Below are 22,344 nucleotides of genomic sequence, written 5' to 3'. Positions count from 1 at the left end.
GCCTTGTCTGACCTTTATTAGAAACTCATTTATCATATTAACGTATGCAACAGCCAGTTTGTACTGATTAAGGCATTAGAGCATAACTGCATACTGAGGTGTGTGTGTGTGTGTGTGTGTGTGTGTGTGTGTGTGTGTGTGTGTGTGTGTGTTAATTTTATGGCTTTATTTTAGGACTGGGGTTTTTATATTGTCATCAGTCTTCAGCGTTATTGTGTTGTGAAGACAAACAAAAACTGTGATCAATGTTAATAACAATGGGAAGCAAACTGCAAATCCAGATGAAATAGACAGGTAGTTTGTCCTGTACTGATATCCTGACCATTTACAAGCCACTGTAGTGTCCAGAAACAATGCTTTGGGATTAATTTGGTTGGTTCAGTGACTGGAAGCATCAGGCTTGTAGTACTCAAGTCCGACTCGTGTCCTAATTTTAAGGACTCGTGACTCGACTCGGACTTGAGCACTGATGACTTGAACTTGGACTCAGACTCGTGCATTAACTGCATTAGGACTCAGAAAATGGAGACGAGGACTCGGATTTTTTCTTTATTTTTTGTAACATGCCATAAGATTAATTATGCCATGTGGCATAATTATGCCATGTGGCAACATTTGGCATAAGATGTTTATATCTACATTAATTTTGTCCTAATTTTGTGTCAGAGTGTCACACCTGTGCGCCTTGGCGCATGCATCAGATAGACTCTCGGGAGCGCTCCGGACAGCGCATGCACCAAGCGGACTCTCACGCACACGCTGTCAACAACTCGCACCTGCACAGGATTAAGGCACAAACAGTGCACCTATATAAAAATTGTGAAAGCACACTTACTTTGCGAAGTATTGAGTTGCATTGCTGACACATTACTGAGCCTTATTTCCTTGTTTGGCTTCGTGAGCCCTGATTTCCTATTTCTCATCTTTGATTCGGCCGAGTCTACGATGGCCTGTTTGTGCCTCACTCGACCTATCACCTGTTTCACTGTTTTACGATTTTGCCTGCCATTCTGGATTGTTTACCTGTCTTCACTTGTATTAATAAACACACCTTCTGCACTTACATTTGTCTCCCAACCATCTCTGACAGAATACTTTGCCTACCTGACAAAGAGAATGCACATTCACCTAATACGTCATGTTCAGGTACAAGCTAATGTTAATGGCACTAAAACAGCCACCGTCCAATGGTGTGGTTGGAGTGTTGGACTTTACTCAAATTTTTTTAAAATGACTTGGACTTGACTCAGACTTGAATACTGAGGACTCGAGACTGGACACAGACTCGAGGTTTAGTGACTCGACAACAACACCAGGCGTAGCTAGGATTTTTCAAGGGGGGGTGTCACACACTGACTGGCAGCTTGAGTACATTCTGCAACAAAAAATAATTACCATTGCTAGTTTTAGGCAGCTTAGAAACCGGCTCTTCCATTATTGTTGTTTCTTCCACGTTTTCCTGATGTTGTGTTCTAGAAACGGCACACTGAAACTTAGCTTCGAAGCCACAAAATGCAACTTTAATGGAAAAAAATATATAATAAATTGCTTACCTGTCTTCACATCGAAAGAAGAAGGAAAATTTCACTTGTTTTGACATGGCAAATTATTAACACGAGGAAATTACTCGTAATTCGCAACTAAAAAGACTGCAGTTACACTGGCATGCACTGACCATGCTTTCTAGTGCGATCATGTTGCGCTTGTACAGAACTATGTCAGTACTGCGCGCCTTGGCTCATGCACCTGAAGGCGCGCCTCCTGTGCGTGTGCCTAACGAGCTCTGGCACACGCGCCATTAACAAAGAACACCTGTCTTTAATCAATGAACTATGTTTGGGCTATTTAAGGACTGCGCCCATGCAAGGATGATGCGAAGTATTACGCCGCGTCTAGTGTGCCTTACTGAGCCTTGTTCCCTGTCCTTGTTGACCTCCTGGTTTTTCGACTCCTGTTTCTTGTCCCTTGATCTTGTATAGTTTTGCCTCTGATATTCCGTCCGCGCCTCGATTGACCTCCTGCCTGTTTCCTCGATTACGACTTTGCCTGCTGTTTTGGACTGTTTGCCTGTTGTGTGCGTTTCACGCACGTTATGCTCATATCGCATGGTGTATTATTTAACATATCTGCATTTACATCCGCCTCTCCCGCACACACTCTGACAAACTGGGTTTTCATGCCCAAACCACAGATTAGATTAGATAAGATTAGATAAAACTTTATTGATCCCTTTGGGCTGGTTCCCTCAGGGAAATTAAGATTCCAGCAGCATCATTACAGATAAACAGAGAAAATAAATAGAGAAAACTTCTAGATAAATTAAAATAAATTATTTACATATACAAATATAAAAAGAATAAGATATGGGGAAGGGGGAAGGGGGGGGCAGTGACAGGAGAGATATTGCACTTTATATTGCACATTATATTGCACATTGTCCAGTATTGCTTATTGTTAGGCTAGGCTACTGCTCCTTCCCATCCTCTGTCCTCCTGTTACCCCTCCTCCCCCCCAGAGAGGAGTTGTACAGTCTGATGGCGTGAGGGACAAAGGAGTTTTTAAGTCTGTTCATCCTGCACTTGGGAAGGAGCATTCTGTCACTGAACAGGCTCCTTTGGTTGCTGATGACGGTGTGCAGAGGGTGACTGGCATTGTCCATGATGTTCAATAGTTTGTCCATCGATCTCTTCTCTGCCACCGTCACCAGAGAGTCCAGCTTCACGCCTACCACAGAGCCAGCCCGCCTGATCAGTTTGTCCAGCCTGGATGTGTCCTTCTTGGATGTGCTGCCCCCCCAGCACACCACGGTGTAAAACAGGACACTGGCGACCACGGACTGATAGAACATCCACAGGAGTTTCCTGCAGATGTTAAAGGACTGCAGCCTCCTAAGGAAGTATAGCCTGCTCTGTCCCTTCCTATATAAGTGTTTGGTGTTGCAAGTCCAGTCCAGCTTGCTGTCCAGCCACAGCCCGAGGTACTTGTAGGAATCCACAGCCTCCACCTCAATTCCCTCAATCAGAACTGGTCGTGACCTTGGTCTGGACCTCACAAAGTCAATGACCAGCTCCTTGGTCTTCGAGGTGTTGAGCTGCAGATGGTTCCTGTTGCACCACACAGCAAAGTCCCTCACTAGGCTCCTATACTCCTCCTCTCTGTCGTCACTGATACGCCCAACGATGGCTGTGTCATCGGCGAACTTCTGAATGTGACACAGCTCCGAGTTCTAGCAGAAGTCCGCGGTGTACAGGGTGAAGAGAAGAGGGGCCAGTGCCATGCCCTGGGGTGCTCCAGTGCTGCTAATCACAGTGTCAGACGTGATGTCCTTCAGCCTGATGTACTGTGGCCTGTCAGTGAGGTAGCTGGAGATCCAGGTGACCAGGCAGGGGTCCACTCGCATCCTGTTCAGTTTGTCCTGAAGCAATAGGGGCTGGATGGTGTTGAAGGCACTCAAGAAGTCCAAGAAGAGGATCCTCACTGTGCCATTTCCCTTATCCAGATGCGAGTGGGCTCGGTGTAGCAGGTAGAGGATGGCGTCTTCCACACCGACACCTGCCCGGTATGCAAACTGCAGACAGTCCTGGGCATGTTGTACCTGGGGTCTGAGGAGGCTGAGGAAGAGCCGCTCCAATGTCTTCATCAGATGTGAAGTGAGTGCCACTGGTCAGAAGTCGTTCAGCTCGCTGGGCCGATTCTTTTTGGGAACTGGAATGATACATGATGTCTTCAAGAGGGTTGGCACTCTCCCCAGCTGCAGGCTGAGGTTGAAGATGCATTGGAGTGGTTCACCCAGTTCAGCAGCACAGGTCTTCAGTAGTCGGGGACACACCTTGTCCAGGCCTGCTGCTTTCCTGGGGTGAAGCTTCCTCAGTTGACCTCTGACCTGGTCTGCAGTAATGCATGGAGGAGTCTGTGTTGAGGAGGAGGAGGAGGAGGAGGAGGAGGGGGCTGCTGTGATGACTGGGGGGAGGTGTGTTGAGGGAAGAAGGAGAGATGGCTGCAGTGAGGGAGAGGGTGGGAGGGACGTGGGCTGGTTGAACCGATTGAAAAAGTCATTCAACTCATTTGCCCTCTCCACTGTCCCCTCAATGACTCTGGTCTTTGTATTGTAGCCTGTGATGGTTTTCACACCTTCCCAGACCTCCCTCATGCTGTTCTCCTTCAGCTTCTGCTCTACCTTTCTCCTGTAGCTGTCCTTAGCTTCCCTCACGCAGCATTTTACCTCCTGCTGTGCTGCTTTCATTGCCTCCCTATCCCTGCTCCTGAAGGCGTCCTTCTTCCTGTTGAGGACAGCTTTGACTTCTTGTGTTACCCATGGCTTGTTATTAGGGTAACACCGTACAGTCTTAGCGGGGTAGACCACATCTGCACAGAAGTTAAGGTAATCCATCAGACAGTGTGTCAGCCCCTCTATGTCCTCACATGCCCCTTTTCCACCAAATCAGTTCCAGGGCTGGTTCGGGGCCAGTGCTGGTGCTGGTTCACAACTCATTCAACTTGCGAGCCAGCTGAGAACCAGTTTGCTTTTCCATAGCTCGCGGTGCTAAGGGGAGCCACGTCATTATGTCGCTGTATATGTCAGTTACGTTGCTGTATACGTCAGTTACGTTTCTGTATACGTCAGTTACGTCGCTACATTTGCATAAACCTTGGCGCGAATATCGAAGCAAAAACAACACGGAAGAAGCAGCAGCAACAACAACAATAATAATGGATGACTTCGCGTTTGTACAGCTGCTGCTTCTCGTCGCTTTAAAATGGCGATCTTTCGCAGTCTTGTTATTGTTGTTGGTCTTAACAACTCCGCCCCCCTGCTGACGTAAGCGGTTCTTTCCTCTGGCCCAGCAGAAAGTTGGTGCTAGCCTGGAACCGGTTTTTCTGGCCCCAGAGCCAGTTCTTTGTCAGTGGAAACAGAAAACCTGGTTCCAAACTAAGCACTGGCCCCGAACCAGCCCTGGAACTGCTTTGATGGAAAAGGGGCAACAGTGTGGGCTAAGCAGCACATCCCAGTCTGTGATGTCATAACAGTCCCTGAGGGCATCTTCCATTTCAGGGGACCACCTCCTGATGGAGCTAGTTGTTGCTGAAGTGTTATTGTTGTGAATAGTCATTCAATGATGAGGAGACTCGGAGATCCGTTTGACGTTACTTTACTGAGGTACTAACTGACTGACATATTACAGATACAGTGTTACAGTACTACGTGGGCCCTGTTCTAGTGTAGATCTCTCCGCATAAGGGTAATATAGTCCCATAACAACATACCACAACATCCCCCCTGTTTAGCTTAAGAGACCATCCTAGAATAAGAGGAGATGCATAGCTGTGTAGCAAACATAACCATGAACTACATTACAGTTTTTCTCAATTGGTTTGGCTCATTTCTTGAAACTGAGATGACATTCCTATAACTATAAGGTCATTTTGCGAAACAGTGATACAGCTCTGCACAACCCTTCAGATAACCAGCAAAATGTCATATCTCTCCCAAAACCATTCATTCACGCTTCAAAAGGAAATCCCTTTCCCATGTAAATAGTCAGTACCATAAAAATGGCATAGATCCTTCTCAATTGCTTGGCCTCATTTTTGTTCATTAAGTGCTTCTGTCTAAATGACCTGGATGGCTCAACACAATTACATGGATCATCTGCAAATGCTCATATCTCTCCCAAAACAGTTTATCCATGTGTCAAAACTAAATATCCTTCTCAAATAAATAGTCAATACCCCCAAAATGCATTGTCCCTTTGGCATCGTGTAAGCACTGCAAGTCAAAATGCTTAGACAGTTTGTCAGAGGTCTAGCTAAAGGAATACTATTATATATAAAACTGGAGAAATAGGGTTTTACAGTGACAGCAGCCTCCAAAGTTTGACACCACACACAGTGCACTCATTTCACCAAAGAAATTGTTTATTCACACAATTTTCACACAAACAAAATTGCATGCATTACTGCATTACGAACAGAGAGTATAGGTATACAGTAAAAGGAAAATATGCATTTACCTCCTGCATGTGATGTCATGCGTCTATAGGCTATATCACAAAATATAAACATGAACCAAAAAAGGAATTGAAAAAAGCAAGTTCCACAAGTTTAACACTTGGATTAGTCACTGTTGCTGTCTTCCCCCACCCTCTCCTGGTAGCCTTCCTCATCCTCCAGGCCATCCATCCGCTGCTCTCTGTTTGGCCACAGATTTTCATCAACATCGCACCGGATGTTCTCCCTTGCGATGCAGCGTGGAAAGAAGCGGCGTGAATGTCTTAGCCAACCCCGACACTGATCGCCTGTGATGTCATCGCAGGCAGCATCCATGGCATTGAGGAGAGACCTCTGATCCCCAATGTGGCGTTCATAAACCCTCCACCTCCAAGCAGAAAAAAATTCTTCAATGGGATTGAGGAATGGCGAGTATGGTGGTAAAAAAACATTACGCATCCTTGGATGGGTGTCGAACCACGCTCTGATGAGTGGGCCACGGTGAAAGCTGACATTGTCCCACACAATGACAAATTGTGATAGGTGGGGCGCTTCGAGTCCCCTTTCATTCTCGGGGACCAAATCCACATACAGACGATCCAGGTAGAGGAGGAGCCTCTGCGTGTTGTATGGGCCTAGGCTTGCAATATGTGTGGCCACACCATTGTCAGAAATGGCCGCACACATTGTGATATTTCCTCCTCTTTGACCCGGGACGTCTACTGTGGCCCGCTGGCCAATGATGTTACGTCCGCGCCTGCGGCACTTGGCCAGATTGAAACCTGCCTCGTCCACAAACACCAGGAGATGAGGTGTTTCTATTCCCTCCAATGCCATTATTCTCTACAAAAGAGAAACACAGGTAAAACCAAATCATGCAGATGGGTCATACACAGCAGTAATATCTTCTTCACAAAGTCAATATAACCTGCAACGGTTCCAAACCTATGCTGGCCTATGCAGAGATACTCCAGCTGGTATGTGACACAAAATGGAGAAATACTGATCACAGTTTTCTGTTACAGTTCTTAGGCAAAATTCTGTGGTCAGATACTGGATTCCAAAGGTACAGTAAAGATACGGAAAACCCCCCAAACTTTGAACCTCTGCATAGTGTATAGGTTACAATGGTGGAAAACAAATACAGTAATTGACTTACCTGCACATACTGGTACCGCAGTTCTTTTACCCTCTCTGTATTCCTGACAACATGGTCAATAATGGTGGCTCTAATTTCATCGGGGACAGTGTGATGCCTACGCACGCCTCGCCCTCTTCCCCCTACTCCACCACCACGCATACGCACCCCTCTTCCTCTTCCTCTCCTTCCTCCTCCATCTCTTCCTCTTCCCCTTCCTCCAGCTGGAAGTTGACCTTGTTGAGGTTCCTCCATATTCATTCTGCAAATAGTACTGGCACCAGGCCAAGCTCTATATATACATGTATGGCCGTAGGCACAGTCATACACAACACCTGCCAGGTAACTCCACAAACTGTTGGATTGGTCATCTGTGATGTGGGAAACTCCTCCATCGTTAGTCTAAACCTGAATTCACCTGTCACTTATTCACCTAACTGCCATGTATTTATTCCAAAAATCTTCCAAATTCTTCTGACAAAAATATATATATATATATACTATATTGTATTATGTCCTTGACTAATTTTGACAATTGAGCAGACTATTCTGCATATGATGGCTTATACGATGAAATTGTTCTGACATGTTTTGGAGGGAACGACCATAACATTGAGAAGCAGCTAATTGGGATAGATTATGAACATATATTCATTTGGAAGTTGAGCTAAATGTGGGATGATTGTGTTAACTGTGGGCCACTTGTACATAACCATTTGCAAGGATGCACTAGACACCGGAGACATGTACAAAGGATTTGCAATTTGACGAAAGCAATGAGAAATGCCAATCTGTTGTGAGAAGTTGCAAGTGGGTTTGGGGATTTGTCCATGTTATTTTGAGAATGTCATCTCAGTTTCAGGAAATGAGCCAAACCAATTGAGAAAAACTGTAAATTAACTTCATAAGATTAAGCTTTGGTTACCATTAAATGTTTCATTTAAACTCACATCAACACTATATCATTCAGTTATAGTTACTTTTTCTTCTGTAGGCTGAACATTTCAATTCATGTCATTCATTCACATGTTAGAATTACTTATTTTTTTACTGTAGGCAAAAGGCAAATTATATATCAAATTTTTTTTTAAATCCCCCAGTCATTTAAGGCCTATCATATCTCTCACAGTACTGATTCAGGATAGTAGAATATTAATACTGAGTAAACATATTACTGCAAAGTTGTAAACAGATTAATTCAAAGTTGTAAACATCAGTCAATCCCTGTCAAATGACAAGAGGAACATATTTAAAAGAATATAGAAAACACATTTCAACAGTCACATTCAGTCTCTGAAAGTGAGCAAGAGTGAATTATACTTGCTACTGGACATAGTCCCTGAAGTGTGCTGGCTTGACCACAGCCCTTCCGAAGCATGTACGGACTGGCTGAGGGTTGTTGGGGTCGGGTGGTTGACCTACAGGTTCACAGGATGGTGCAGTCTCTGTCTGTTCACTGTGACCCTCTCGGTACTCACCCAGCATTTGTGGCACTGCCAGGTGTGTTCTGCTCACAGTAGGTTGTGTGTGTGTGTGTGTGTATGTGTGTGTGTGTGTGTGTGTGTGTGTGTGTGTGTGTGTGTGTGTGTGTGTGTGTGTGTGTGTGTGTGTGTGTTGTAAGGTCCATGCAGGTGGCTCCTGCAGCGCCTCAGCATGTGTCCATTGGGTGTCTGGACGATGTAGCTCCTTGGCTCCTTACACTTCTGCTGGACGACTGCTGGGTGCCATGACCTTCTCTCCTTGCTCCACACTGTCACGTGCTGTCCAGGCTGGAGTGGAGGTAGTTCTCTGCGGCAGCTGCGGTCGTGGTGTTCTTTCATCACAGCTGCTCTGTGGGCCAGGTGCTGATGGTGTTGCTCTTTACCTGGTTCTGCTCGGCTTGGCAGTAGGGTGGTGACAGGCCTACCAAAGAGCACTTCTGCAGGTGAAAGCAGCTTGCTGTCGATGGGTGTTGCTCTGACTTGCAGCAAGGCAACGTGGAGGTCACTTTTGTTTTGCTGTGTCTTCTTGACGATGCCTTTGATGTGTCTGACGTGCCTTTCAATGAACCTGTTGCTTTTGGGGTAGTGGGGGGAGCTGGTGATGTGTGTGATTCCCCACCTTTTCACGAATGCTTGGAAAATCTGTCCCATGTACTGTGGTCCGTTGTCTGTAACGATTTCATCTGGTCTTCCAAATAAAGACATGTAAGACTGCATCTTTTGTGTGACTGCATGGCTGGATACTAGAGTAGGCATTTCTTCAACAAGTGAGTATTTTGAGTATCTGTCTACAGTCAATAGATAGTGGCGTCCGTTGATTTCAAACAGGTCAGAGGCTACAGACTGCCATGGTCTGGATGGTATCTCGTGTGGCTTGAGAGGTTGTTTTGGGTTGGCGTCTTGGTGTTCAGCACACACGCTGCACGATCTGCAAACTCTTTCGATGTCGTCATTCATTTTAATCCAATAGACACTTTCTCTGGCCAGTCGGCGTGTTTTTTCTATGCCTTGGTGTGCTATGTGTAATTGTGTGAGAATGTCTGCAGTCATGGTGTTGGGGATGAGTACCTGTCTGCCCTTAAAGATGACTCCTGACACCGTGGCAAGTTCATCTCTGAAGGACCAGTATGGACGTAGATCTTTAGGTAAGTCCTTGATGTTTTCAGGCCATCCCTGCTGAATGAGTTCTGTCAGTGCACGGAGCTTTGGATCGTCAGCAGTTTGGTTGTGCAGAGTGTCTTGTTTTTCAGGTGAAAAGTTTACAATGGTGATGGTGTGCCTCTCTGGATCTTCAAACTCTGTGTCGATGCCATCTATCCTCTCATCCAGCTCGATGTCGCCGTCGTTCTCGGGGTTTGGGAGTCGACTAAGGGTGTCTGCCAGGACCATTTCTGCGCCAGGTCGGTACTTCACCTCGTAGTTGTAGCCTTGAGTCTTGATCAGCATACGTTGGAGTCGGGGTGGTGCAGCATGCAGTGGTTTCGAGCAGATGGTGACGAGTGGCTTATGGTCTGTAATCACGGTGAATGACTTTCCGTACAGGTAAGTATGGTATCTCTGCATTCCATAAACAATTGCAAGCATTTCACGCTCAATGTTGCTGTACCTGGATTGGCAGTCGGTCAGGGTCTTTGATCCAAATGCGATGGGTCTATTGTTCTGCACCAGTGCTATGCCAAGGCCTTTCTGTGATGTGTCTACTTCCAGTGTCAGGGGTGTGCTGGTGTCGTAATATTTCAGGCATGCATCCTTTGTGATGGCAGATTTCAAGTCGTCGAAGCATTTTTGGTGGTCGGCTTCCCATATCCACATGGCGTCATTTTTCAGCAGTCCTCTGAGTGTGTGCGCTTTCTCTGCAAACTTTGGTATGTATGTTGCAAGGTAGGTTAACATTCCCAAGAATCTGTGCAGTTAGTCTTTGTTCCGTGGTGTTGGCATTTTCTGAATGTCTCTGATTTTTGCAGGGTCTGGTTTTATGCCACTGTCTGTGTTTAGGTTGCAAAGAATGAAATGTGGTTTTGTTTGATGACACACTTGTCGCTGTTGAACACCATACCTGCCTCTGGAGCTCGCTCCATCAGCGCAGTCAGGTTCCTGTCGTGCTCCTCTTCATCTTTCCCATAGATGACGATGTCGTCTTGTCAACATCGTCATCGTCTCGTCGACGATGTTGTGAATAAAGTCATTCAATGATGAGGAGACTCGGAGATGCGTTTGACGTTACTTTACTGAGGTACTAACTGACTGACATATTACAGATACAGTGTTACTACGCGGGCCCTGTTCTAGTGTAGATCACTCCGCGTAAGGGTAATATAGTCCCATAACAACATACCACAACAGTTGCAGGCTGCCTTTGAACCAGGGGGGTGTACTTTGGCTGTAGAAGAACCAGGTTGTGGTCAGACTTCCCTAGTGGGGGGAGGGGTGTGACTCTGTATGCATCCCTCACATTAGCATACAGCAAGTCAATTGTCCTGTTGTTCCTTGTTGGACCATCCACAGCCTGGTAAAAAGCAGCCAAAGTAGAGTCCAAAGTAGCATGATTAAAGTCCCCAGAAATGATCATAAATGCCTCAGGGTGCTGTGTCTGCAGCCTTGCTGTGACAGAGTGAATCCTCTCACATGCAGCGGCTGCGTCTGCCCTCAGAGGGATGTAAACACAGATGGTGATCACGTGACTGAACTCCCTCGGCAGATAATATGGCCGCAGGCTAACGGCTAGCAGCTCCAAGTCCAGGCAACATAAAACTGTCTTTGAGGAGATATGTCCTGGGTTACACCAGCGATTGTTAACATAAATGATGAGTCCCCTACCTTTGCTTTTCCCGCATGTGTTAGTGTCTCTGTCTGCTCTCACAGCAGTGAATCCCCGCAGGTCCACGTTAGCATCCGGTACAAGGTGTGTTAGCCATGTCTCCGTAAAGATAAATAAGCTGCTCTCCCGGTAAATCCACTGGTTGTTCAGAGCGGAAAGCTCGTCGACTTTATTCAGCAGCGAGTTCACATTCCCCTTGATAACGGAGGGAATGGATGGTTTGTAGCGCCGCTGGTTGTCCGCTAGCCTAGCCTTTAGCTTAGCTCCAGCCTTGCAGCCCCTGGGTTTCCTCCTCAGCTCGGCCAGGATGGGGTGTCATATCCCGGCTCGTCCCATTGTTTTCAGGGCCAGCAGCTCCTCTCTCGAATAAGTGAGAAAACTGGCTCCTGGTTGCGTGTTAAAGTTAAATATATCCATGTTATATAGTAAAACACACTATGTCTTCGTAAGAAGAGCAGAAAAGTAAAAAAAAAGGTGGAAAAAAAGAGGTTTAAAGAGCTAAAAACTACAGAGCTACTGGAGAGGCAGCCGTCTCCCACAGCCCAACACTGGGCGATATGAAATATACCGTATCACAAGATATTTGTGATGATATACAGTACACAGGCACCCCAGGAACACCCCCCCCCCCCCCCCCCCCCCCCCAGCTATGCCCATGAACACTGGGAGGCATGTCACAGTCTGAGACCTGATAGTCACAGTGATCAAGAAGCGGACTCCTGAAAACTCTCCATCTCTAATTGTTGTGTATTTTGTAATTGTCATTTTTAACAGAAGGTTGTTGCTGTACAATTTGTTAACCTTGAGCTGGAGATCAGCCTGAGAAATGTGCTGCCCTTGAGTTGTGCATCTGTCTGACAGTAAGGATGGTCACATCTATCCTGTGGGTTTAATTAGTTCCTCAGCAACCGTGACCATGAGGCCGGGTCTATAGTTCTGTCCATAAAAATACTTCAGTGTACCATACAATATCACTCTGCTGCCTCCTTCTGGCTGCTGTTACTCACAACTTGTTTGCTCATGTGCTTCCTGGTGGGTGGGGTTTTTTTTTTACATTTGTAATCTTTCACCTCAGTGTGAAAGCTAAAATTTCTCATCAATGGCATAATAAGAATGATGTGGAGCAATATATTACACACACTTAAAGACAGACAGCTGCATTCATGATTTTTAATTTCTATTTGAAGTGTTTAAAGACTGTAAAGGGTTCATCCTGTGTTTCTTCCAAATACCGAGCACAGTAAATATAAAAACTTACAGTCCTGTACAGCTCTGATGTGTTATGGATGTGTCTGAAACATATCAGCTCTAATGGAGATCAAATCTAGTTGGTGTGTCACTCTGTATAATCACCTGCCTTGACTGACACTGATATACTGCATTAATCTACAGTCTATGTGTGAAAGAAATCAGCCCCAGCCTTACCTCTTGCTTTTTCAAATCATTCATTGCTTGGTACCATAAAAATCCAAAATAATCCATCTATTAACAGCAAATACTCTGAAGTGGATGCAAAAAACCTGAAACCTTATATTGATTTTTTTTTTTAAATTCAATATGCATAAGGCTACATTCATACCATCACAAGTTCTTGGTTACTGGATTAATGGCTAAATCCTTCAATGAATGAACAGGATAGCAAACACATGACTGCAAATAAAAGCAGATTACATGGTAGAGGTTTACTTAAAAGTCGTAGTCAAACAAAAACGAAAAGGTTAAAGTGATCGCGATGTGGCAAACATTTCTCAATGTGCTTTACACAGATTAGCTACTGTTTCTCTTTCTCAGCCCATTCACTGTATCCTCCTGCGTAGTGACGTGCTCTGAAAGACAGAATCAGGGAACATGTTAGTTTAGCAAGCCAAGCCTAGCATGAAGCTCAAAGTGCATGTGAAAACTTTGCTGCTTGCCTGCTGAATCCCAGACTCCAGGCAGTTTTAAGAGCCGTTAAACTCCTACGACCTCTTTGGCAATGAAAAATTATATTGTCATCCTCCTTTTTGGGGGCCTTCACCTTGAAAAGCTTTTCAAATTGCTCTGGAGAAAGCTTTAATGAGTCCTCAAGCTGTCCCACTGTTTAAGGAAGGTAAATGACATCATGACGGCATGACTGCATTTAGGTACAATTTACTGACTTATAGTTAAGAATTAAGGGACTTGCTGATGGGCTTGACCTGTAGTCACAATGGTATATTTAAATGAGATATTGCTTACATGGAATATTGACAGAATCAGGAATGCGGCCTGCCTGGAACTCATCTGGATTTCGGACGTCAAATAACTGGACATTGTGACTGGCCAGCATCACCTTAAGCTGTTTATATGTCACAACTGAGTCTGAAATCATGAAGCAAACACTGAATTAGTAGTCATTTGGGTGGGCTAACCCTGGAATAAAAGGATCTAAACTGATTTCGACAATAGTTACACTTCCATCAGAAAAAAAAGTTCATGATTAAGCAAGAAGAACAAAGGGTACAGTTATAAAATGTTACTTAATGTTCGTAGAACTTCGTACATGAGCATATTGATCTCACTTGGTGCCCTTTGAACCCACAAGTGCAAGAGATAAAGGCTGTTGCAATTTGATAGAAGAATACCTTCATTAAATTCTTTAAACTAAGGTCCTTGAAGATATGTACTTCTCTCTCTCTCTCTCTCTCTCTCTCTCTCTCTGTGTGTATATATATATATATATATATATATATATATATATATATATATATATATATATATATATATATATATATATATATATATATATTTATTTTTTTAAATAGCATTTAATGTTACTGGTTTTGATTTTTAATCATATAAAATATATAAAATAATGAAAACTGGTCCATGGAAGGAAAAAAAACCAAAAAGAATTGTTGGTGTGTTGGTGTCTTGTGTGATTTTCATGCATGTTATCAACATAATCCATAAATCTAAAAGTATGTCTTTTACACAGCAAATTCCTCAGTGTTGAATTAACACTTTCAGAGTTAATTTGTGTCCATTTGGACCTATATAAACACAGTAGGGTGTGAAATCAACACTGGGGATTTTGCTGTGTAGGAGGATTTTTAAACTAATTGTTTATTATATAGAATTGGGATGAATTTGTATCTTTCTGAAATTATTGTTGGCATATGATAGGTAAAATGAAGGCACTGTGAAAATGTAAGTGAAGTTTCTAGAGAAACAAGAGAACCTTTAGCTGTGGGTGGGTATTTGTGAACAAAATGTGAACAAATTTTGGCACCTTAAATTCTTTTATTTGTATAGAGAAAGCTCATTTTGATTTTTAAATAAGCTATAAAGTGTATTGATTGTTACTGATTATAATGATCCCAAATGATCAATTCGTACAGCTCACAACATTTGTATGAAAAGTAGAATTTTTTTTTCTGTCTTTACCCAGATCAGGTTTGTCCTCTCTGGCGTGATGAATGCATGATATCTTCATTCCAGCTCTGAGACCCACACAGTGAACAGATCTAAGCGCAGGCACAATAACGCGCCTTAGACACAGGTACACCATCATAGTCCCTGGAAAACTGTAGGTCTCACTTCTGACAGAGGTTTTGTAAATTGCAGCTTGAAGTAGGTGTGTGCCAACAACCTGCGCTGGTGTCTGTCAAACCCCGCCCACTTTCTGTTAATCTTATTATACTACTGCACTACATCATCGAGACGCCAGGGTGCATGCGCGGAACAGAGAGCATGCACATGAATGGATGATTATTAATTAAATAATATTGGCTGGCTTTTGGTCGGCATGGTGGTTAGCACTGTCGTCTCACAGCAAGAAGGTCCAGGTTTGAGCCCAGCAGCCAACGAGGGCCTTTCTGTGACGGTTGCACCAATTGACTTCAAATTTTCAGGGTAGGTGGGCAATGGTCCATAGATTACCTGATTAAATTTTGGGGGTAGTCGGGTCAAGGTGAAGGTGAAGGTCACCGGAAAAGTCAACCTTTTGGTCAAAATAACATATTTTCCATTATAACTCAAAAACAGTTGCCGACAGACAAATGTTTACTATTATGAGCATATAGGAACTCCCATATGACCTTTCATTTGGCACCATGACCTTTGACCTTGAGTGACCTTGAAAAGTCAAATTCAAGATCATAGATTTTCTTAGGGCTGTAACTTGAAAATGGTTGATGGTAGACAGATATTTACCATTATCAACTTATAGGAAATGCCATATGGGCATTCACTTGGCACCATGACCTTTGACCTTGAATGACTTTGAAATGTCAAACTCAAGGTCATGGATTTTCATAGGATTATAACCTGACAGCTGATGATTGAGACATATTACCATTATCACCAGAAAGGTATAAAATACGATATGTTGATAATGGTAATATAAAGTGCTGCCGGGTGAGGTTTGTTTTGCCTGGCAACACTTGTATAGAGAGTGTTTATTATATATAGCTATATTATAAATATTTAGATTACAGATAGATATTTTATAATACAGATATTTTACACATTGTGTATAATATACAGACCCGTTGCAACAAGGTAGGCAGACTTGGCAATTGCCTAGGGCCCCAGCCCTCGAAGGGCCCCCGCTGCCGAACGACTGGTTATGTATTCAATAGCAATGACAACTTTTTGAGCGCGGCAGCGCAGCGCCTAATGACACTTGTTGAAATACCCTAGTTCCAAGGGGGGCCCCCTAATGCACAACAGCGCCTCCCTACATGCTTTGGCCGAAAAGTGCAATGACAGTCTGTTGTCAACCCCTCAATGCCCATCTCCGTCCAGTCAAGTGGTTGCAGAGCTCCGTGGCAAAAAAAACCCAAAATCAAATATGAAGCGAAATTACCCCTCAGGGAGCCAGAAGAGAAAGAAGAAAAGGGAAGAGGAAGACAGAAAAAAACAAGACACTGGTAAGTGAGAATGTACACACTCATTAATACCAAGCGGGTCGACAAGCAAATTTGGTAGCTAGCTTACGTTAATGGTAGTTATCTTGTAGACAGTGTTTATAACAGTGATATAAACGTTGTCATGCACAACAGGCTTACAAACTTGCAAGGACTGGCTAAAAATTCTAATATGTGCCACACAAATAGGTGAAAGACTGTCAACTTCTCCCAGATTAACTTATTGTGTTTATCAAAATGTCATAGTCAGAGTTAGTTTCAGCGAGCTGCATGGCTTTCATCAGAAGTAGCTAGTGTGTCGTGAGCATGAATGGAGTAGGACAGGGGATGGCTCACAAGAAAGCTCTTTTTTACATAAATAGCCTATTTATGTAAAAAAGTGGCACTGATGTCAATTGAATGTGATGTCCGCAGGTCTTTGGACATGGAGGGTATTGTGGCTGCCTTTGCTGAAGCCAAAGCCCGCAAGCAGCAGTTTTAGACATTTTGCCCATGATTCTAGTTGTGTATTCTTACATTTTTATGTGTTTTTCTATACCTTTTGCACTTTTCTGTGTGTGCTGGTTCTTATTAAGATTCTTATTCATGTTTGTAATCATTTAATCACCATTTGAAGTTATTTCTACTTGTGTATATACTGTAAATATTTAGTGTTGTGTTATTTGCACATTTTATATTACTTTGTCTTATTTTCATATTTGATTTATATATATATATATATGTGTGTGTGTGTGTGTGTGTGTGTGTGTGTGTGTGTATTTTGTCTATTCTTGTGTTTAATTGTGTTTGATAATTATTTATAATAATGTAAAGAGTTCATTTATTAAGTAAAAATCGTAAGAATGATTACAATATGTGTGATGTTTATTTATTAAGTCTTCAGTGGGTAGGCGGCCATAAGGCCTTTCGTCGAGGGGGGGATAATTATGGGCCCCAGATCCCCCTTTGCCTAGGGCCCCCAAATAGCTTGAAATGGACCTGATAATATACAGTGGTGCTTGAAAGTTTGTGAACCCTTTAGAATTTTCTATATGTCTGCATAAATATGACCTAAAACATCATCAGATTTTCACACAAGTCCTAAAAGTAGATAAAGTGAACCCAGTTAAACAAATGAGACAAAAATATTCTACTTGGTCATTTATTTATTGAGGAAAATGATCCAATATTACATATCTGTGAGTGGCAAAAGTATGTGAACCTTTTCTTTCAGTATCTGGTGTGACCCCCTTGTGCAGCAATAACTGCAACTAAACGTTTCCGGTAACTGTTGATCAGTCCTGCACACCGGCTTGGAGGAATTTTAGCCCATTACTCCATACAGAACAGCTTCAACTCTGGGATGTTGGTGGGTTTCCTCACATGAACTGCTCACTTCAGGTCCTTCCACAACATTTTGATTGGATTAAGGTCAGGACTTTGACTTGGCCATTCCAAAACATTAACTTTATTCTTCTTTAACCATTCTTTGGTAGAACGACTTGTGTGCTTAGGGTCGTTGTCTTGTTGCATGACACACCTTCTCTTGAGATTCAGTTCATGGACAGATGTCCTGACATTTTCCTTCAGAATTTGCTGGTATAATTCAGAATTCATTGTTCCATCAATGATGGCAAGCCATCCTGGCCCAGATGCAGCAAAACAGGCCCAAACCATGATACTACCACCACCATGTTTCACAGATGGGATAAGGTTCTTCCGCTGGAATGCAGTGTTTTCCTTTCTCCAAACATAATGCTACACATTTAAACCAAAAGATCTATTTTGGTCTCATCCGTCCACAAAACATTTTTCCAATAGCCTTCTGGCTTGTCCACGTGATCTTTAGCAAACTGCAGACGAGCAGCAATGTTCTTTTTGGAGAGCAGTGGCTTTCTCCTTGCAACCCTGCCATGCACACCATTGTTGTTCATTGTTCTCCTGATGGTGGACTCATGAACATTAACATTAGCCAATGTGAGAGAGGCCTTCAGTTGCTTAGAAGTTACCCTGGGGTCGTTTGTGATCTCGCCAACTATTACACGCCTTGCTTTTCGAGTGATCTTTGTTGGTCGACCACTCCTGGGGAGGGTAACAACAGTCTTGAATTTCCTCCATTTGTACACAATCTCTCTGACTGTGGATTGGTGGAGTCCAAACCCTTTAGAGATGGTTTTGTAACCTTTGCCAGCCTGATGAGCATCAACAACACTTTTTCTGAGGTCCTCAGAAATCTCCTTTGTTCGTGCCATGATACACTTCCACAAACATGTGTTGTGAAGATCAGACTTTGATAGATCCCTGTTCTTTAAATAAAACAGGGTGCCCACTCACACCTGATTGTCATCCCATTGATTGAAAACACCTGACTCTAATTTCACCTTCAAATTAACTGCTAATCCTAGAGGTTCACATACTTTTGCCACTCACAGATATGTAATATTGGATCATTTTCCTCAATAAATAAACGAGCAAGTATAATATTTGTGTCTTATTTGTTTAACTGGGTTCTCTTTATCTACTTTTAGGACTTGTGTGAAAATCTGATGATATTTTGGGTCATATTTATGCAGAAATATAGAAAATTCTAAAGGGTTCACAAACTTTCAAGCACCACTGTAGGTATTGAATATTATGTATATTGTATAAGTTATATTAGTTATTTTAGATTGCATATTTATTATATTGTGTAATGTCTATATTGTCCATATTATACATTACATGTACATTTTTATTATATGACATATACATATCCTTCATACACATATATTCACACATTTTTTTCCCTTCTCTGTATCTCTAGAAAGACACCAACTACCAGAACCAAATTCCTTGTGTGTGTGTCAACATACTTGGCCAATAAACATGATTCTAACTGTGATTCTGATGTTCTCGCTGTGTCTGTGTGGGTTTCCTCGGGGTTCTCTGGTTGCCTCCTACCTTTACATTAGTAGGGGGATTTTATTTAAAGTGAGATGGCCTTTCGATTTCATAAAATTGGTGAAATTTACTGTAGTTCCCTCTGAAATTTGGTCATTGTGATATACGTTTATTTCTGTAACATCTCACAAAATATCAGGCCAGTCTGTGTCTGGGAAGTTATTTAATTTGAGGGGATTCCCGAGCAAATAATGTGCATGAACTCACTTGCTTCGTGCAGTTAAGGAGACAGAAGAAGTCCGTGTGCACATGTGCAGGTTTACCTTTGAGTGTGCACTGACAGTGACAACATTTTGTTGCTAAATGAACAGCTGATTGATTGATTGATTGATTGATTGATTGATTGATTGATTCCAAACAGTAAAGAAGATAAAAATAAAATAAAATAAAAATAAAAAATAAAAATAAAAAATGCAATAATCAAAACATCGTCATAAACAAACAGAATAGCATAGTCACAAGGCAGTAACATAATAATGTTTGGAAAGGATTAGGAAGAAGTAAATAACTTATCAAATCCTAACCCTCTATACCACCGGTAATCAAACGTTATTTTCTGCCATAATAAACTATATATATGTGGCAGCGGGGGCATGGCCAAGCATCGGTCTGTGAATGGAGGGCGGAGTCAGGGAAGGTAAGTGGTGGAATCACTGCACCTGATGGGAATTAACCTGTGTTTGTGTGTCTTCCCCAGTGACCGCACCCTATAAAGAGGAGAGGGAGAGCAGAGGAAGAGGTCTCTCTCCCAACCAGAAATGTGTGTGTAAGAGAGTGAGTGTGCACTGGTGGTGCAGTTGGCTGAAAAGCTATATATATATTTAAAAATAAAAGAGTTTTGAGAACTCAGTTCTGGCCTGCCGTGCTTCTGTGCTCCACCCACCTGGTCAAATACAACAGTGGTGCCGAAACCCGGGACGGAGTGCAGAGGGGAACAGCCACATGGAGTCCTCCCCCTACAAGGACCTGGTCCATGCCCTCGCCATGGCCCAACAGAGCCAGCACCAGGTGCTGATTGCCCTCCAGAAGGAGCAGGAACAATGGTTCGAAGCCCTGGTGCTAGCACAACAGGAAGATTGCCAGGCATTCCGGCACCTGTTCACGTCGGTGGGGTCCCCAATCACCACTGCCGCGGACCCTCCCCACCTCACCCTAATGAAGATGGGTCTGCATGACGACCCCAAAGCCTTCCTCGCTCTTTTTGAGCAGGCAGCAGAGGCGTGGGGTTGGCCGGTGGAACAGTGTATGGCGCTCCTCCTCCCCCTGCTAACAGGCGAGGCACAGCTGGCCACACTACAGCTTCCTGCCGACAGCTGGCTGGTCTACGCAGACCTCTGCAGGGCCGTCCTCCAACGCGTGGGTTGCACCCCAGAATAGCAACGGCAGCGCTTCCGCGTGATGCGCCTGGAGGAGGTCGGCCGGCTGTTCGCATTTGGCCAGCAACTCCGGAACGCCTACCGGCGGTGGCTGAGGGCCAACAACCGCGACGCAGAGGGAATCATTGATCTGGTGGCACTGGAACAATTCATCACCTGACTTCTGGAAGGAACGGTGGAGTGGGTCCAGTGCCATCGCCCGGTGTCACTGGATCAGGCCATCGAGCTGGCGGAGGACCATATGACGGCCGTTCCGATGGCAGGACAGTGTGTCTCCCCTTCTCCCCTCTCTACTCTCTCTCCCTCTCCTTCTGTTCCTTGTCCTTGCCCCATTCCCCCACTGTGGAAGTGGGGGCTGGCTCCACCTCAGCTGGCCCGCCGCACCCGCGGTGCCCTACCGTTTCCTACTTCCTTGTCTGTGTCTTCCCCCCCTCAGGTGAGTGATCTCCGGAACACCGGTGCAGGGAGAGAGCCTGGGCTGGTATGCTGTCACTGCAGGGAACCGGGGCACCTCCAGCATCAGTGCTCGGCGATGGAGGTGGGCGCGGTGGTCCGGATCCCCGACGCTCCAGGGACCGCCCTTGATCAGGCCGGAGCGTATCGCATACCAGTGAGTATCCAAGGGGATACGTATCAGGCTTTGGCAGACTCCGGCTGTAATCAGACCTCAATCCACCAAAGCCTGGTGCAAGACGAGGCATTGGGGAGAGCACAATTGGTGAAGGTGTTGTGTGTGCACGGGGATGTTCACAACTACCCCTTAGTGTTGGTCCACATTCTATTTCAAGGGGAAAAATTTAGAGTAAAGGTGGCGGTTAATCCTTGCCTTACCCACTCGATAATTCTGGGGACTGATTGGCCAGGATTTCAGGAATTAATGACGCTGTGGCAGCGGGGGCGTGGTCAAGCACCGGTCTGTGACAGGAGGGCGGAGTCAGGGAAGGTAAGTGGCAGAATCACTTCACCTGAGAGCAATTAACCTGTTTGTGTGTCTTCCCAGTGACGGCGCCCTATATGAGGAGGGAGAGCGAGAGCAGAGAGAGAGAGCTCTCCCTGGAACCAGACACGGAGTGTGTGTGTGTGTCTGTCTGTCTGTCTGCCTGCTAAAGTAACTCGTAGTGGTTAAGACTGAAAGTTGGCAATAAAGCCGAGTTACAACCCTGATCTCTGTCCTGCCGTCCTCTGTGCTCCACCCACACCTAGGGAAAGCTACAGTGGTGCCGAAACCCGGGATATGGAGCACCAACCCAGCAGCCCCATGGAATCCTCCCCGTTCACCGACCTGGTCCACGCCCTCGCCACGGCTCAGCAAAGCCAGCACCAGGCGCTCGTCACACTCCGAAAGGAACAAGAGCGGCGCTTCGATGCCCTGGTGCTGGCCCAGCAAGAAGATCGCAAGGCGTTCCGGCGTCTCCTCGCGTCGGCGGGGCCCACCAGCGCTCCGGCCGCGGGCCCGTCTCCCCTCACCTTAACTAAGATGGGCCCGCAGGATGACCCCGAGGCTTTCTTCACGTTGTTCGAGCAGGTCGCTGAAGCCTCGGGGTGGCCGATGGAGCAGCGCGCGGCGCGCCTCCTCCCCCTCCTGACGGGAGAGGCGCAGCTGGCTGCACTACAGCTCCCCGCCAATCGCCGGCTGGCCTACGCCGACCTTCGCCGGGCTGTCCTTCAGCGCGTGGGGCACACGCCGGAGCAGCAGCGCCAGCGCTTCCGCGCGCTGCGGATGGAGGAAGTCGGC

At 44.8% G+C, this 22,344-nt stretch overlaps 2 protein-coding genes across 2 annotated transcripts; both read right to left on the bottom strand.

The window, feature by feature from the left end:
• Positions 1–6,114: 6,114 nt before the first annotated feature.
• On the bottom strand, positions 6,115–7,387 carry LOC132867586 (uncharacterized). Its single transcript, XM_060900575.1, has 2 exons — positions 7,148–7,387; positions 6,115–6,831 (listed from the first exon to the last, which is right to left on the bottom strand). The coding sequence occupies exons 1-2, from the start codon at positions 7,385–7,387 to the stop codon at positions 6,115–6,117; spliced, it is 957 nt and encodes a 318-aa protein (XP_060756558.1).
• A 5,809-nt stretch (positions 7,388–13,196) lies between these two features.
• Positions 13,197–14,957, bottom strand: si:ch211-161h7.8 (thiosulfate:glutathione sulfurtransferase). Its single transcript, XM_060900869.1, has 4 exons — positions 14,831–14,957; positions 13,643–13,765; positions 13,339–13,501; positions 13,197–13,251 (listed from the first exon to the last, which is right to left on the bottom strand). The coding sequence occupies exons 1-4, from the start codon at positions 14,955–14,957 to the stop codon at positions 13,197–13,199; spliced, it is 468 nt and encodes a 155-aa protein (XP_060756852.1).
• Positions 14,958–22,344: the final 7,387 nt, after the last annotated feature.

The sequence above is a fragment of the Neoarius graeffei genome, chromosome 19, assembly GCF_027579695.1.
Source record: "Neoarius graeffei isolate fNeoGra1 chromosome 19, fNeoGra1.pri, whole genome shotgun sequence".
Taxonomy (NCBI): Eukaryota; Metazoa; Chordata; class Actinopteri; order Siluriformes; family Ariidae; genus Neoarius; species Neoarius graeffei.
This window is presented reverse-complemented; position numbering and strand designations above follow the sequence as displayed.